Source organism: Pelecanus crispus, chromosome 13 (assembly GCF_030463565.1).
Source record: "Pelecanus crispus isolate bPelCri1 chromosome 13, bPelCri1.pri, whole genome shotgun sequence".
NCBI lineage: Eukaryota > Metazoa > Chordata > Aves > Pelecaniformes > Pelecanidae > Pelecanus > Pelecanus crispus.
The window spans coordinates 13,100,310-13,119,128 of NC_134655.1; the positions used below are offsets into that span (position 1 = coordinate 13,100,310).

General features: G+C 38.8%; 1 protein-coding gene across 1 annotated transcript; it reads right to left on the reverse strand.

Moving 5' to 3' along the window:
- Window positions 1–866: 866 nt before the first annotated feature.
- On the reverse strand, window positions 867–17,432 carry CENPI (centromere protein I). The gene is made up of 20 exons (XM_075720661.1): window positions 17,231–17,432; window positions 16,795–16,932; window positions 15,699–15,817; window positions 14,440–14,547; window positions 13,168–13,216; window positions 12,802–12,848; window positions 11,997–12,086; window positions 10,382–10,507; window positions 9,957–10,121; window positions 9,573–9,693; window positions 9,229–9,320; window positions 8,776–8,893; window positions 8,617–8,681; window positions 8,048–8,145; window positions 7,490–7,625; window positions 5,574–5,698; window positions 3,878–3,926; window positions 3,495–3,728; window positions 1,828–1,869; window positions 867–998 (listed from the first exon to the last, which is right to left on the reverse strand). Exons 1-20 carry the CDS (start codon window positions 17,430–17,432, stop codon window positions 867–869), a joined length of 2,256 nt encoding a protein of 751 aa, XP_075576776.1.
- Window positions 17,433–18,819: the final 1,387 nt, after the last annotated feature.

The window sequence follows — 18,819 nt, forward strand, 5'->3', positions numbered from 1 at the left end:
TCTCTCAACTTCTACTCAGTGTTAAAATTAAATGACAGGAGAAGATACATTTTGTAGCAGAGTTCCTTCAAAACAGCATATTGGAAACAGTTTACAGAATATAAATTATATATATGTACATGTATAATATACAACACGTACAGAGCTAAAAACACAAAAAGGAAAGCTACATTTGCACTTATCAATAGAAAATGGTGAGCTGGTGGCTACATTGTTCAAGAGTTCATATCATCAATAAACCATCATCAAACTTTCCAGCTGCATTAGAAGAACATTAAAGTTAGCAAAAAGTCTCTTTTGGAAGCTTCATAATGAAAATGAAGTTCAGGAAGGTCAGTCTGGTCAGCCTGTTAAAAGCCAGTATATACACGGTACAACAGGGAACTGGCAAACTTGTAGTGCTCCAATGCAGCGCACATACGGTATCCCTGAAAGGCTGATTAAATTGTTTCTCATTACCTACTGTCAAGGAAGGCAAAGCAGGTCAGGGATCAACATTACTTATAAATGAAACAGCACTGGTCATTGCAGTTTTGAGATGGAAAATGTTTGTTTCTCAATCAAAGCAGATACTCCAACAGAGGAAATTGAGGATGAAAAATGTGGATGATACATAACATACAAGCTCAGCAGCTTCAGACCAGAGAAGTTCAGCAGGGACAAGAAGGGGTTCAGGGTCACTGAACCAAGCCAGCCTAAGCATTCCTTCTGTGTCTTCACTTTCCTAAAATACATGTCAGTACAAAAATGCAGACAAGGGTAATTGCTCTGTTTCTTTCCTCTGAGGAGGGAAGAATTAGTGACACAGTCCATTATATTCTGCCTTCCTGTTCCATATGATAACAAGGCTCCAGTGAGTCCCAGGGTCATACTTGCACATTCCCTGCTTTGCTGTGAGAGGCCTGGGAAACACGATTGATGCTGCTTTCAATAAAGACCTTCAGGCCCTTTAAACCTTGCGCATAGAGATATTCCAGATACCAGTTCCACTTCTTTCCCTATAAAAACAGAAAGAATAGTCAGATGTGCAGAACATAGCTTTGTCTCTTTCTTAGGCCAATCTGAAAATGTCTGCAAATATCACCGCCCACAATTTGACAACATTCATCCCAGTCTGTAAATACCCACAGGTATACAGGGTCACGTCCTGTTCTCAAATGCCCAAACTTTTCACTTATGTATTACACATTCTTAGCTTGAACATGATAAATCATGATCTTTTTTTAATACTGAAGATGTTTATAAATCCCAGTTCTAAAAAGAGCAAAGTCTATTGGATCAACAGTGAAGACAACAGGAACCAAATGAACATGGATATTAAAGCCTTCCTTCCATCACTAATGGTGATTCCTCCAGATAAGGTTTGAAGTACACTGTGATACAGGAAAGGAAACAAACTGCCACTGTACTTGCTCAGTGGAGGATCCCTGTTCAAAGCTATAACAAAGCTACATATCCATCTCAGAAATTTAATATAAGTTCACTGATAACAGAAATTCTGCTTCAAGTACACCAAAAATATAACTGGTTCTAGAGCCTGCAGAGAACAATAAACAGCCTTGTCCTGATACTGCACTGACTCGTGGAGGAAATATATAAAAATCTCAGACCACTACCCACAGATGGCTAGATACATAACTTCTCAGATGTTGATGTCCTCAATGTTTGGTCCTGTTAAGAGATTGAACCAAAGTCTACAGCTGGAATTTTTCCCTTTCAAAATTTTTATAGAGCATTTGTGGAATTGGTGAATATTATCACCTCATCCTCTTCCACACAGCTGCTGAAAATTGCCTGTTTTCACATCACTAAAACAAGAAATCTTACCTTAATTAAACTGAAGTTGAAGGTGGTATCATCTGGCCAAGCCTTAAGGAGAAGGAATAAAACCAGTATAAAGTCAGATAAAAAGTATGTCCAGAGTTGCTGGGCTCTGCTTAGTCCCCTCCTAAATCAGGAATTTCAGGTGTGCAAAGAAATTCAGAGATTTTTAATCATGCTTCAGAATGGCCTTCCAGCATCATACTGTGTCCACAAGTGGCAAGGTAATGCAGAGACCCTCTTACCTGGTGCTGCAGCATTACTGGATAGCAACAGAGAATATTTATAGGTATCTTTAACCATTGTCTGTCTACAATGTAAAAGCTACCCCTTCAAAACATTAGACAGATAATTCCCAACAATGAGAAACAGCAAGAGGAGAGAACCTATTGACATTTAGATTATTGCTTGTGTTCTCTGAGCATGCTGCAGAGCAGTGCCCTCTGGTGCTCAGCACTGAAGTGTTTAAGACAATATCACACTGCAGCTAAATATTTTTTTTCCTATCTTTAGACACAACTGTGATAGCTGCTAAGCAAAATCTCTTTATTGGTTCTGCAGTAGGAATAATGCAAAAATTCTCCACCAGAAGGTTTTGGGTTGGTATTTTTTGGTTTTGGTTTGGGTTTTTTGGGGTTGTTTTTTTTTTTTAAACATACAAAAGCTATGAAGAAGAATCAGGAAGCCTCAGAATGGAAAGGAACTAGTCAAAAGATCTGAAAAACTAATCCTGCTATGACAGCTGAAAGACAGAGGAAAAGAAAGTTGTATGTAACAAAAATAAAATAGCCGCCTCTGGCAAAGACAAAACTTGGGTTTAATCAGCAGTAAGAGACAAAATACCTAGATTCAGGACACTGATTATATAAACAAAGGCAAATTTTTAAGTGTTCCTAACCAGCATTCTTTGCTTCAACTTTAACCTCAGGTTTCCCTTGCTTCATTCCAGGAGCCAGACCTATGCACACCTTCAGCCTGCCAGCGTTCCTCACAACAAAACGGCGTCTTTGTGCACTACAAAAGCTGATTTCTCAGAGCAGCACGCGCATCTCGGAACAATAACAACTTTGGCAAGCTGCTCCTTCCACTATTCAGTAGTTGCACTGAACACATGAGGGCACCAGGAATTCCAGACAACTACTAGTGGAACTCCTATCAGCCAATACAAGACAGCACCATATTATCTTACTTCTGTACATGAAGTAGCTACTTGTATTTCTTTTTTAATAAGCCATTTTCAAAAGCTACTGCAAGAGCCAGAAAGCACTGCTAAAAGTTCTACCATGTGCACCTGTACACAATTTAACTACATATTTCTTGACCTTCTGGAGTTCAAATGCTTAGGTCATGCTCCATATTTTGTGGAGCAGGATGCACTATTGGGAAGCTTTTACTGAATTAGTAATTTATTTCATTATTTAGCTGTTTTAGTTCTATCCTCAAAATGATCATAAGCACAAATTCACATCTAAAATTCATGCTTTTATACCGTGCAAACAAAGACTATTCAAATTGTGCCACTGATCCGACACAAACACAGAATGCCATACCAGCTTTTGAAAGCTCAGTTGACTCTACAAGTCAGCCAGTACACTGAGATGGTTCTCTAGAGAAACCGTCAAGACAGAACATCTGGTGCTGCCAAAGGCCCAAATGTTGGCCTACACCATTACCTGCTGCAGGAAGAGGACAGCATAGCCCATCATGGCTGGGTGGTAGACAATGTTAAAGCTGGTTTTGAATTCCTGCACTGTCGTTTTCTTCAGCAGTTCATCATCCATACGAAGACCCTGAGGATGCGTATCCTTCTGGAATGCACTGGATGTCCACAGACAACCCACCATAGCTGTAATGTACTGGTTGTACTCTTGGTATGTCTGGCTACTGAACTTGAATTGCTGCATTTTCTGAGGGAAGAGAAACCAATAAATAGCATCCTCACAGAGCAGTTGTGTGCTCCCTCCGGTCCTTAAAAGAATATCAGAACACCTCCCCTCCATTCAGCCCAACTCCTTGATAAGGTCCATGCTAGCACATAGCAATTTGTGCACAATACCTTTTTACTCAGCTCATTTTCTTTTGCAGCCACCAAGTTGGTTCGATACCTGGAGGAAAAAAAAAAAAAAAGATAAAGTTAGGTGCCTGTAAATTTTTACTACCTACCAGTATTGAAAAAAGCTGGAGGAATGTATTAAGAAAGCTTATTTCCTCCATGAGAGATCAAACTTCACTGGTAAAAAAGAATTCAAAGGGACTTTATCACTTGTCATAGACCCACCCTTTTCCAGGCAGAGTAGGGAGACACCTGGTAATATTAATCTCTTAAATGGTTAAGACACAACTGATTTGCCTGGGACAGTCACCTTCATAAAGGCATATTCATAAATATGCAAGAATTGACATACAGCCTTAAAATCAGCAGAAAAATGCAGTGTATTTTTAAGAAGGGAGACTTTCATTCACTAAGCAGAGAAACAGAAGCCACTGGAAGTAATGCAACTTGACAGTTGTTCTATATAATAAGCACTAGCTTCTCTTATTTCCCAGAGACCATCCTGTCATGTTAATTACCCTGCAGACTCCTTAGAGAAAAAGCCACATGGAGACCCCTGTGCCAGCTGTCAGCAATGGCCTACTCTTCTATTCAGATGCAACCACTGGAACTAACAAGGACAAGAACAGCAGCCATGTTGGTGGATCCTGCAGAGAGCTAAACAGTGCTGTCTTTGGACCTGCAGGCAGCACGAGGCAGTCCCAAATTTCCAGTCTGGAGGTGGCAGAAGGCCTTCCTTCTCAGCACATTACAGAATTTGTAAGGTAAAGCTCAAGTCTAGTCGTCAAAGCACAGGAGTGAGAGGTTGTATAGTTAACTACTAGTGATTCCAGCTGGCTGACTTAAGCTCTCTCAAAACAAGATGGGAACTCCTTCCTTCACATAACAGAGTGTCCTGGTTTCAGCTGGGATAGAGTTAATTTTCTTCCTAGTAGCAGGCATAGTGCTGTGTTTTGGATTTAGTAGGAGAAGAATGTTGATAGCACACTGATGTGTTTAGTTGTTGCTGAGTACTGCTTACACTAGTCAAGGACTTTTCAGCTTCCCATGCTCTGCCAGGGGCACAAGAAACTGGGAGGGGGCACAGCCAGGATAGTTGATCCAAACTGACCAAAGGGCTATTCCATACCATATGATGTCATGCTCAGTATAGAAACTGGGGTGGGGGGTGTTGGCCAGGGAGCAGTGATTGCTGCTCGGGAACTGTCTGGGTATCGGCCAGCAGGCAGTGAGCAATTGCATTGTGCATCACTTGCTTTGTATATTGTTGTTATTATTATTATTATATTATTATTTTACTTTATTTTATTTCAATTATTAAACTGTTCTTATCTCAACCCAGGAGTGTTTCTCACTCTTACTCCTCCAATTCTCTCCCCCATCCCATCATTGTAGGGGGAGTGAGCGAGCAGCTGCATGGTGCTTAGTTGCTGGCTGGGGCTAAACCACGACACAAAGATATGGAAATACCAGGAAAGAGGTCAGAATCCTGCTATTTTGGATAACAGACTGAAAAAAAGACAGTAGGAACTACAGCTATAAAATCCTGTATTATGAAAGCTGGGCACAACTGGAACTCTCACTTTTGCCTTGCATGGTAAGAAAAAGCAGATTTCAGATTTTACACAAAAGTAATTTCATTTCCAAAAGATTGAAAGAGAAGACAAGGAGTGCCTACAGCCCACACCATTTGTAGTACCTGTACATAATGTAGCAAAGCTGATTCAAGCTCACAGAATCCATGCTGAGAAGCGCTGGGTAGAATACTCCAGCAGGAGGCATTATCAGCAAAGGCAGATTGTACCTCAGATACATGTCACACACCTGCAGAAATGAAGCAAATCCAGGCAGATTATTACTGCCATTAACAAATCCCAAAGCATCTAAGAGCAAAAGAGAGCATGATGCTGCATTCCAGCCAGTGCCATCAACTTCTCCTAGGAGGGAAGGCCAGGGTGAAGAAATTCTATTTGTTAGCTTCTCAGTACGAGACATATTCATCAGTTCATATCTCAGTCTCTGCTTCAATCATTTAGGTATACCATATGTTTTGACATGGTTACTTGCTGAGTCAAATCTACCCAGATAGATCCCTGTAAGAAAGCAGCAGCCATTTTTTCCTGATCTTTTAGATCATTCAACATACATAGCTGGGATTGCACTGGAGTTGACCGTGTTCCTAGCCCGGTTTTCTGATACCAGCCAAGCCAAACAGACCATACAACTCTTCCAGTTGGGAAATTAGATCTTTCTATTTCACCTTGCTGGAATTGCATGAATACATGATAAAGCTTTGCTCTAAGAAAAGATGATATGGCCATAAAACATGGGTTTAGAATTTAAGGTTGAGTTTCAAGTAAAAAAGTCATTTTAAAGTTTCTGCAGATTTAACAAAATCTTCAGCTATAATGACAATCTTAAAGTATGGATAAATAATTGAAAGCAATATTGCTGTAACTTAATGTATTAGTGTCCTTTATAGCTTAGCCACAGTAACTATTCCCAAAGGTATGGTCTTCAGAAAGGTATGCATCATTCTCAGAAGAGCAGTGGTCTAAGAATATGCATATCTAGTTACTACAGCTCAGACCATAAACAACTAAGCTGTGACAGCCTGCCATCTCGAAGATGGATACTTTTTACATTTTGTTAAATTAGGCACAACAATTGTTTTAGGACTCCATCCCCTAATCACATAATAGGCTTCTCACTAGTTTGCCAGACTGTCACCTTTCCTCTTGCCCTCAGTACAGCTATGCCATATAAGGTATAGGCAGATATTTGTATGTAACAATTACTGGTATTTTCAGAAATTTAGACTCTTTACTTAATATCTCAGCTGCATGATTTTCAAAATCTCTAGAGTTCTGAATACATAAGCAAAACGTCAAGAAAAAATTCAAATCCTAGTTGTCTGCTAGAGCACCAATAATTATATATCGAAGGGTGCATGATTCTCTGTATATTCCTATAAAATGAGCATTTACTTATTTTAAACACAGCCTTATGCCAATGTTATTGCCCACTAGTTTTGTGCCTTTTTAATGGTCATTTTAGTTACAAGTAGATTCCAGAATTATCATTGTTTATTCAACTCTTCACAATTTTATCCAAATTGTAGGAGCAACAACAGCACGGCTGGAGTTCACACATCAGTAAGCACATCTACAGAGAGGACGTGAGGAAGCTAGAGACTAGTCTTAAGCCTATTTGATGCTGCTTATTTTGTCTACAGGACAAACGGGGGAAAAAACTTAATTTTTTAAGGGAACATTTAAGGAAAAAATCAGGATATGGTGTTTGAAATGGAATGGAACATTGTTCTTTTCTATAAATTAGCATAAAAAGCACATTATGCCATATTGTTACTTCCCCGTCCACATTTCCCTTCTGACTTGGGAGCAATTGCTTTCTAGCAGCATATTTAGTTCTGCCTATGGATGCAACAGCAGCAGCTATCACCTGTAGATCTACCAAGTATTTGGAACATTCTTGCATTTAATCACAAAGTTATATTAACTACAATGAGGAAGGTGTTTTCATGCTCTAGCTTAGAAAATGCAAATAGCCTTAGAGTATTGGGATTTTGAAAGCCAAAATGAATGGGATACATACAGTCTCATAGAAATCCAGGATGAAGTACAGCAAGAAAGTAGGATTGTTTTCCAAACGCAATGCAACAGTAGAGATCCACCCAACAAAGTGGATCAGTTCAGCCACCACATTCACTAGTCCAGACAGGGTGGTATTCCTGCAGCAATGACATGACGCAACATTAGTATATACATCTCTTTGCAAATGGTAAAAAGGAAAAGTGGTAAAAAGGAAACTGAAGTTTATCCTTCTGCCCAACCAAACATTCAGCAACATGCATTTGTTCTTCAACATACCCAGTAACATATTGTTACCAACATTATTACAAACATGACCCAGCTGTCGGTATTACAAGGATTTTGACTTCTGGACATTTCAATTTTCAGTGTCAATAGAAATACTTTTAAAGAAGGAGAAAGAACAGGATTGACAGGGTAGCTTACAATATAGCAGAAACATTACAGCCTTATTAACCTCTAGTCAGTCTTTATGCTAGGTAGTAGGGCTCGAATACATATCTAAATACACTAGTGAACAATGCACAGAACACTGTGTTGCATTTATTTCAGACAAACTTACAAAGAATGGACTTGAGAGTCAGACTCTGAATCCAGATGAATCACGTGCCAATTTAACCAGTTCAGCAACAGCTCTTTCAGGCTCTCAAGAACACTGCACTGCAAGAGGCAAAAAGAAAACAGGTTGATAACAATTTACATAAGTGAATAATACTAAACAAAACAATGCCATGAGAATTGACACATACAAGGAAAGATACCAAAAGTTTCTCAGGACCACAAAAAGCAGCAAGATAACTGCTTGTCCCCTTGAATTGAATGTATGTGTTATGCAGCTTTTCCTGGAGAACGCGAGTTTCAAATACTGAGGTAAAATTGCAATAAAACAAGCCAACTATTGTCTTGTGTACTATCAGTTCTTTTTATTTCCAGTGTCCCAGTTTAATTCCAGTCAAAAAAGAAAACGTCTTAAGGGAACTCAAATTCCCAAAGTTACACCGTAAGTATATATTTTACCCTCATTTGGGCACAGACTTCCCCCTATACCGTCCCTCAGACTGCTACACCTGACACAAGTGCAGACAGCAATATCAACTAGAAGCAAACAGCCACTGTACTCACTTAAATTACCTTAAAGTAAAGGGACGATGTGAAAAAGAGCTGTGCCAGGGGATCATAGAGATGTGACTTCATTTCTGAAACAAATGAGAAAGCAGCATGATATCTGTCCACAAATTCTATCCCCCAAGCTCAGACACTATCCTCACCCAAAGGATCTGCAACACGTACCAGAGAAGTTGCTGAGGGGGATCCAGCTCACAAGTCTGAGTATTTGTGATCGACAACAGAAGCCATCCCAGAGAGGAAGGCTCTTATACAGGAACTCTTCACAGGAAGAAAATCCCTCCTACAAAGCAGAAGATGAACATTCAAAAACTCATCTCGTATGGCTGCACCTTGCCATGCTCACTTCACCCTGGAGAAAGAAAGAGGCTTACACCTCCTTCCTGCCATACAGTTCACCAGGACATTCAAATTATCATTCTCAATATCATTCTTAAATTTTCTTTCTTGCAGAAAACAAGGCCATCTCCAGAATACTGACTTGCTACAGGCATATGTATTTTTATTACTCAAGACACTGTCACTCCTCAGAGATACTACAGGAAACAGGTTAAGTCCCAAAACTACTTTAAGGGAAGACTTTGTGAAACCCTTGGCTTCCACAAAACAGGCACTTACCTGCAAGAAACACTCTGTCTTGTAGACAGTTTCCAGGAAGTCCTTGAATTCTTCTTCATACTGGTTATTATCAGCCACACACCAGGTGCATTCTCAACAGGAGAGGATATGAATATGAGTATTTGAAAGAGTATTAGGAGAATACGAATATTAGGAGAGTATTTGAATATAAGCACAGCAAGAATAAGCACAATCAGAAACACAATCCAGTTCTCTTCCAGTGGTTGTTTTAATGCTATGTGATTATCACTATAGATCTGAATAGCAAAGTACCATTACTGAAAGGTGAAAAGCCTCAGGCAAACTTTACCTCCCTACCATGCAAGGTAATACTAAATTCCTACCTTCCTGAAGAGTCTGGCCCATCCAATAGTAGAGCCTCAGGTAAATAGATTCATCTTTGATGCAATTCATGTAGTGAAGCAATAAAGGGTTTGTTAGGACTGAACCCATCTGGGAAGGAAACTGCAAGATAAATAAAAAAAAGACAAGACTTATTCAGTATTTACATCAGCAAATTGCCAGAGAATCTCATTCTATCAGTTGTCCAATCCTTTTATGGGCAACAAGACCATCTCCAGGACTCATTCATCACCCTCATGTAGGACTAGATGCTCTGTCAGAACTAGGTAGCCCACACACTATTCACATGTAAACAGGGTATATGGAAATATCCTTTGATCTCTCAAAACATTCAGTAAGCTTACCGAGACCTTCCTGAAACTCACCTCTAGATGGTGAATATTTTGTAGGAGCTGAGAAAAAGTCTGCAGCTGCTCCACTGGAAAAGACTCATTTGTACTGTACAAATCAATACGGTTCTTTTCCCTGTCCTCTTCTAAATTATTTTTGGTTTTACTCCTTACAGGTATAATCAACTGGGTATTCCACTTCTGTAGAAAAGAAACACAAGTGAATAGAATGATTTGGTTTCCAATGCAATCAAGTGCACTTGTGACCAGTGTTCCTATAAAGATCCTGTTTTGCAAAAAAGGTATCCAGGCTTTCATTATAATGGGAATGCTGCATTTTTATATAGCTACTCCACCCTTCCCAGAGCTGAAATAAAGCCTGACTCCCATTATTTGCCAATATTCACAACAAAACCAGCTGCTTGGCACCTTCTAGGATCTACCTTAGGCCCATAACCTACCCTTTTTCGTGACTGAGGTTGAGCTGTGCCTAAAAACAGTGGCTGAGACACTGGAGAGTTCTGGTTTCTTCGCCTTACTGTGTTAATTGCTGCTTTCCATGGGCCCTCCGAATTCTTGAAGTAAGTCTGAAAACATAAATCAGACATCCATGCAAGAAGCCAAACTAAGACAAAGCGACAGAAAGATCAGTTTCTATTCTGATAAACGCCACTACAGCGATATACACTCAACTCTGACTGACAGACCAAGAGGCTAGGTTTTCACAGCACAGAACTCTTGTCATTTCTCAGTTTTCATTACCTTTTGACTATAGTTCAACAGTTATGCTTTTATTTCCTTCTGAAATGATGTTCCCTTTTTCACAAGAGATCTCCAACATTTATAATCCTCATTCAGATCAATCATCATTTCATAGAGTAAATCTCAAGTATACATTAAAATAAAACATGACCAAGGTATGCTTATAAGTTACTAGGAAATCTTCCTGAATTCAGCATCAGTGATATCTAAACAGAACGATTCAATGAGTAATTGCATTCTTGAATTAATGTAGATGCTACAGCTAAAAAGAAAACTGGAAAAATTAACCCAACAACTTTTCGGCACGAAACTTATTTTTCATCACTTCAATTGCAATCAGTCTTTAAATCCTAATCAAGTGCCAAACCATCACAAAAGTATTCAGATTGGTTTGGGCCTAGGTAATCAAGCTTCTATTACACAAGTTAACACAGTGTGTTCATAAAAACAGTTGAAGATGTATCCAGGTTTTATTTGCTAGCTATTTACTTCACTTCTGTGCATGCAAAAAAATGTAAATTCTCCAACAGACGACTGCGCAGCACAATGCGAGGTATAAATTTATAGAGCAATGTAAGTACACAAGCAGATTAAAATAAAAAAATTTTATTTTACAGAAGCACTACTTGCCTACATATAAATTAAATGACTCTTCAAAAAAAAAACCAAACTCTAGGTCTATCCCATTGAAGTACCAAAAGAAAATTTGTTGCAGAATTTAGGTCTCACCTGCTGCTATTTTCTGTTATATATTCAGTTTCTGCTACAAATATTCTACTTGGTCAAAGGGCTAAGTATACACATAAACCTGTCTAAAAGCAGAGTCATTTTTTGCTGTTACCTTGAGGCTCTGACAAACCAGCTTACCCCATTTTTCTCCACTTTTTTCCTCTTTCCTATGACGTAGACTTTCCAAGTGGGAAGTTAGTTACTGACTTCCACTGTTATTTGTACTTGAGAAAGTCAGCAATTTGGAAAATGCCTTGTACAAATAAGACAGTTTGTTTCCTGAAGAACTTAACATTATGCAAAACAAGTCAAAACAGCAAGAACACCAAAAGGAGGATTACAGTAACCCTCATAAGGATAAAGGTAGATGCCATTCCATTCCAAATCATCTCATTGTGCTGAAGAGGGAACAAAACACAAGGCAAGGAATCCTCATCTAAACCTGATTTTACTTAGTGAAGAGGAAACAGATTTAATCTGCAGCATTAAATCATGCCATAGGTTAAATGGAAAGCTCGGCACAAATACCGTTGTAAGTACTGGTTCCAAATAGATTAATAGATCCAAATAGATCTAATTCCTTACCTTCATTTTCCCAGGAAGTGTTATGGTTACCAGCTCAGGACAGAAGAGTTTGTAAAGTGATAGCAGAGCCTGCAGATGAGACTGCATTCCCTGTCAAACAGCAGAATAAAAGGAAACACACGTGGGGTATGTTTTTAATATAAAAACTGAATACTGTATTCTAGAAGAACCCCCCCGCCCCCCGCAATTACTAAAAGCTTTCTAAAGCTACACAGCTGTAAGTAACCACAGATGTAACCAATGAACTGAAAATGAAAGGAAGAACAGAAAATGTATCAATGAAATACCATAGGAAGGGGATTGAAGAAGGAACTTCTCATAACTCTAATAAAAATTAATTTAACAATCGAAACTATGAAAAATACACTCTTCTGCTGTCTAAACAATCCAAAAACATGTTGTTATAGCTACAGGTTTTTTCTTACAAAAAAGGGAGCAAGATCCTCTACAATCTTATATTTCTCAGTCATTTTTGATACCACTTGAAAAAGGAAGATTAATAGAAGATTAAAGATGGTAATAGATAAATGCAGCTGTCCCTCACTTCAGAGATTTTACCACACCTAGCCATAAAACATATAGCTTTGTGCATGTCATTGCATGTGCTCACAAAACACAGATGAAAATTAGGGATGCAAATGCAAGATAGACAAGCCCTGATGTTACAAAGACTACAACCTACAATTCCAAGTCTAACCCTGTCCTGAGACAGTAGCCACTCTTCTCCATCCTGTAAGGACATTAGTCTTACAAAGTGCATTATTAACGAACAGTTCAGACTCTACAAGATTTGAAATAAACTCACCATTTTTGCTTGGAGGTCAATCAGTCTCCTAATCCGAAAAGGCTTGACTGGGTACACAATTAAGAACATAATGGATTTAAAAACCACTGTATAGGACATTTAAGCAAAAATGCAATATCACTTTTATTACAGAAAGTCACGGCAAAGCAAGCAGAACCAATTAGTCTTATTTCTAGGCTAACAGACAGGTTTCCAATTCAGAAAGCATTACACAAATTAGGCTGAACTACCATTCATGCTTCCTTGCCTTAACAGCAATGTATTGGCTAGTCATTGTATTAGCCCCATTGGAAAAAAAAAGGCAGTGCCAGCAAACAGAATAAGAAACAAAATGGTATTCCATCTCATACAATTGGATCTACTCACCACTTTCTTTCCTGGTCAGCAGGTAGAGCAGGTGGCAGACATAGGGGCACTGCAAGGAAAAGGCAGCAATGAACTATCCTGCTGGTGTAGACTGCTAACCAGGATACACTAAAAGCAACACAGAGGCTTCACAAGCTAATATCGCTTCATTCAGTTGGCTGCCTCAAGTCATCGCTGCATCCCCACTGGGGCAGAGCATACCTTACTTCCTTAGGAAGTAGCATGTTTTTTACATGTCACATATGTCAATTTTATTTAGAAATATTATCTGCACTATGAATAGTCCCTATAATAATCAAGCTATTCAGTGAGTTTGGATCCTATTTTTTGAAATATGGTCTAGATATTTCAGGAGTCAGCAGTGAAAGTACAGTTACATTTTCAAAACGAAAGGCACCTTTGAATCAAAATAATTTGTTAGAGCTTCTAACTGCAGTTGAGGCTGTAAGGGTCTTAAATTAGTTTCACACCAACTCTGCTGCACTTTCCAATTGGCCCATCATGCCTGAAAATGTTATTTTAAACAGTAAGAACTGAAATCGAGTTTTATGAAAAGATTATGAAAACCATAAAAAACTTTGCAAGAAATACAACTCAGAACTTTGGGAACTTTAAAAGTCTTAACCACAAAATATCCTAAACTGAAAGAATATTAACAATTTCATATCTAACATGACTGCCAAGATCATCTTAATATGAACTGAATCCAAACACTTCAATGTTCCAGCACCTGGATTTTACCGTTGCCATATAGCAGAAATCTCCTGATTGCTTGTTCTGATTTAAGCTACATTTCAAAACAATTAAGTAGAACAGCATTTAGAATTTCTCACCTTTAAATAAACATTGCTCTAAAAGGTTTTTTTTCTTTCTGCCAAGGTATGCAAGTGGAGTGGGAGATTTCACCTGCTGATGTCTGACATCAAAGGCAATCCCAGAGACTGTGCAGTGTCATAGTTACTCTTGGGAATTTAGACAGAATACACTCTCACTCTGTGATGCAGAATAGCAATTCTTGGAAACATGTTTAAATAACCAGACCACAGCATTGAAACCAAAATAATCCTACAGTACCTCTCTGTTTCTGAATCTAAATTACCCAGCAATCTTAGAATGCAAAATGAAAAAAAAAAAAAAGAAAATAAATTCCAGCTATCAGAAAATAGTCTTTAACCAACAGCTACTCCAGACTAATTCTAGCATTAATATACATGCACTAATGAACATTTAGGCTTATTTTGTCAATTCCATATATTCTTCAGCTCTCCTTACCATCTTCTCATCTTGCAGGAAGGAAAAGAAGAAACCATAGAGGGCATGAAGTTGTTCCTTGTGATCAATGAAGTCAAACATTGTGATCAGCCACCTTAAAAAAAGTAGCTGCAGATAGGAAAAAAGCCATATTACATTAAGTGATGGGCAAAGGCAAGACAGACCAGTCAGTAGCCAATTTAAGAGACAATCATTAAGGATACATGCCACTCTCAAGGACAACCAGATAGCTACAGATGAACAGTACAGGGATAACTCAGCTGTGGAAGAAAACCTGCCAAGAGCACCAGCTGCCATATCAGAATGGAAAAAACAGCTCAGTTCTGAATATGTGCTAACCCTCAGATAGGATCTGAGGGCACTTCACTACAAGAGAGACATTGAGGTGCTGGAACGTGTCCAAAGCAGAGCAACGAAGCTGGTGAAGGGTCTAGAGCACAAGTCTCATGAGGAGTGGCTGAGGGAACTGGGGTTGTTTAGTCTGGAGAAAGAGAGGCTCAGGGGAGACCTTGTAACTCTCTACAACTACCTGAAAGGAGGTTGCAGCGAGGTGGGTATCGGTCTTTTTTCCCAGGTAACAAGTGATAGGACAAGAGGAAACGGCCTCAAGTTGCACCAGGGGAGGTTTAGATTGGATATTAGGAAAAACTTCTTCACCAAAAGAGTTATCAAGCACTAGAACAGGCTGCCCAGGGAAACGGTTGAGTCACCATCCCTGGAAGTCTTTTAAAGACTTGTAGACAAGGCGCTTAGGGACATGGTTTAGTGGTGGACTTGACAGCATTAGGTTTAGAGTTGGACTCGATGATCTTAAGGGTCTTTTCCAACCTAAATGATGCTATGACGTAAGCCTTTGAGCAGACTACGTGAAGAGAAAAAAAAAGACTGTTTTGCTAACATTAAGTCATGTTGCTATGGCCAAGGTACACAGAATCTAAGGGAAACCTTGCTGAAGTTGGTGAAGAATGCCTCACATGGCTAAAGTATTTCACGGAAATGTTGGTGGAGAAACCATTCCTAAGGAATCCGGAGATACAAGACAAGCAGGAAGCGTGCAAATTTCCACTCACACTTAAAAAGTGTTCCTTGGTTCCCACTGCTGTTCCAGCAATGGGTGTCTCTGCCAATCTTTCTTACATAAGATACCATCATTTAGAATGTTGTACATTAAAACCTCAGGATTTTTGCTTCCTGAAAGTAATCTGTCCTTATCATTCCTGTGCAGAAGCAATACCTACTGTAAACATTTACTAAGGTACCTGGATGTTGCCTGAGCATTTGCTGACACAGAGCCAAGATACAGATGAAACCACAGAAGTTTCTGGTATTACTGAGGCTGGAACCAGGCTCTTCAGTAAACGAGTATTCACTGTATCAGCTGGAAAACAAACAATTTAAAATAAGATGGTGCTCATGTACCAGGTTCTTGGATATAATTTTGCAGCTTAGGTCCAAATTCCCTCTGGACAAGATTATTCAGAGCTTCATTGCTTAAAGTAACAGTGCACAAGAATCTAGCAGGGACTTACCTATACCTCAAAAAGTTATGAGAAACATTTCTTTCCAGCTTAAAGAAAACGGAATATCATGTATTTTAGTACTGAAATAGCCTTTAGTCTCTTGGCTAGACAACCAAAATTAACACAAATTTCTGGTCATATTAAATGACCAATTCCTTCAGCAAAACAGTATATGACTGTCAGCCAAACATCAGCAGATTACTGTTCTGGAGATAAGCTAGTAATTTTAAATCAAGAAAAGCACTAAACTACTTGCATAATGGGGAAAGAATCCTGTGTGCTCCTCTTGGGTTGGAGGGAAGGGAAAGTTTAGGGGTTTTTTCTTTGAATATTTCATTATTTATAAGTATAAATGGTGGCCACCACTTCTAAGAAAGCAGCATGAGGACTGCACTGACACTGCTGAACTGATTGTTAGGATGACATTTTAATTTTAGCAAGTTTCACTAATACAACTATGTCACATTGTTCAATTATTTTGACCTTGGGGAAAAGAAACCTACACAAACAATTACAACAAAGAAAAGACACAATTGCTGCTAAGGACTCACTTTAAGCCTTTCACAGACCTGCAATTACGAACAAAGGAAATAAACTTTTCAAGAAGTATTTGTAACAAGCCATAATTTTTTTCTGGGTATCACTCCCCTGTAGCAAGAACTGAGGTTATTTTTAGCATGAACTCAGAAATTACACTGCAGCATGCCAGAAAGATGAATTTTACGCTGAAGTACCTAACAATACAGTCACAGTAAACATATTATCTCAAGTAGGTTTGGTTAGAGGGGAAAGAGACATTCACAGAAGACATGCTAACAGTATATAAATGTTTTACCAAGTTTGCCACTGAGTGCCACATTTAGCAATACATCAAATCCTTCAGGGGGTAACCCTCTTTGCAGGGCAATGCTCTCCACAGTAGTCAAGTGTTTCTGTAGAACACTGTTCTTTTTCAGTGAAACACGGTCTTGAACTAGGAGGAAACAAACAAACAAAAAGACAACAAACACAAGAATGAAACAACTTCTGAACTGAAAATGAACTATTTTAAACTTCTCTGAACTGTCCCTACATATATTCCTTTCTGTTGGGTTCTTTATATAGTAACAGAAATGGGAAAACCTTTTAAGACATTAAAGAAATATTACAAAGCTCAGGCATTAAAGAGGGAAAACAGCAGGTAAAATTATATTTTTATTATTATTATTATTATTAAGAAATTAGTTATTATCTTTTCAATCCTAGGTAGCTAACCTTAAAACTACTCTTACCTGTCTCAAAGTAGCTCAAAGCTTCCTCAAGGGAGTCTTGCTTGCTGTCATTTTTCTGATCATTAAGAGACTGATGATTCTGCACACTTTTTTCAGGGTCAATTCTCCCTCCTTTTCGCCATGCAGAGAGATCTGTTTGAGTTTTATGGTGAAGAACTTGCAGAGGCTGCTTTGGGGTCTTAGAACTCCGTCTTCGCTGCATCTTTTCAGACTTCCAGCTGAGACTGGAGAAATTTACTCATTTGTCATGTGGGTTCCAATAATTCATTACGAAGAGGCAAGAAAATAGATCAACCTCCAACAGCTGAAGAACATCAGAGAGACTGTTCCCTGCAAGAAACGAAAAATATGTTTTCCTAACAAACAGATTTTAGAGGGATCCTGTGTAAGGTAACAGAGGAACTCCAGAGGAAAACATTTAGAGCTGCCTGCCCCCAAAAGATCAGACAATATACTCAGAAGATGCACAGACACCAGTGTATCAAAACTCCATTATTTTTCACTAAAAAAAAAAGGGGGGGGGGGGGGGATCACAAGTAAAAATTAACACAAGCTCCTTTCAATTTAAAAATTATCTAATAAAATTTTACATAGTATTTTGATCCAAAAATTAACACAGCCAGAAAGTTAGCAAAACACAATCAACAGTTTTCTTCTGAGTTTATTTTGTGCATTATCAGTTTCATTATTTGTACTGTGTATCCCAATGTAATCAGTCAACAGGTCATGATTTCCTGCAAGGTAACACACAGATTTTAGAGGATCATAATAACATTTATCATCTTATTTTACAAAAAATAGATTCTTCTGCAGCCCTTCTACCTAGCAGCTATGATTGAAAAAACCCATGGAATTTTGGTAAACTTCCAAGTGAAGCACAAGAGCTACCAACACTGCAAAACTGTCTAGCTCTGGGTAAAATACAACCGTGAAAAGTGGCATTTTCTCCTCTCTCCTGGAGACATCAACCTTTTACCTGCAAAATGTGAAATTCTGCTACAGTTTCCTGGATTTGGTAGAGTATGCATGCATCTTTTGCTCCCCAGCTTTCCTGACACAATACAACAGAATGTTTTTCAATTCATACTCCTTCTTCAGCTCTCACTTTCGCAAGATGTTAGAATCATCCCTATTTTCCTATAGGTTTGTCACTAACTTCCCTGTGCAGCATACCAAGAACAAATCTCTGTCTAGCTACGTCAAGACCTCCTCTGAAGCACGCAGGGCATTCACATTTAGAAATGAAATCTACTGACTTCAGGTGAAATGTACCCTCTCAGTATTAAAGGACAACACCAAGCACATCAGAACTCCCACAAAGATGCTTTGCATGATGGTGACTAACAATAACCGAGATGCTTCAAAACAGTGAAAATTCCTGATAGCGACTATACTGTGGTTAAATTGACATGAGCCAGACTGACATGTAAGAGTTGCAGAAAACCCCAAACACTCTGGAATCTTGCTTTTTGCACCTTGAATCACCTGAGCACACTGTAAGTGGCTCAGGAAGCAGATCGAGCTAACAGTCCTCGGTTACCACACTCTGGAGTACAACAGCTTTCTCGCAGATTCCTTAGCACCTGCTC

Coding starts and splice junctions, on each gene's coding strand:
- CENPI (XM_075720661.1), bottom strand. CDS start 17,432: ATGCAGCGAAGACGGAGTTCTAAGACCCCAAAGCAGCCTCTGCAAGTT. Junction 8,682..8,775: donor CCCCCTCAGCAACTTCTCTG/GTACGTGTTGCA, acceptor CATTTGTTTCAG/AAATGAAGTCACATCTCTAT. Junction 999..1,827: donor TCAACTTCAGTTTAATTAAG/GTAAGATTTCTT, acceptor CTGTTTTTATAG/GGAAAGAAGTGGAACTGGTA.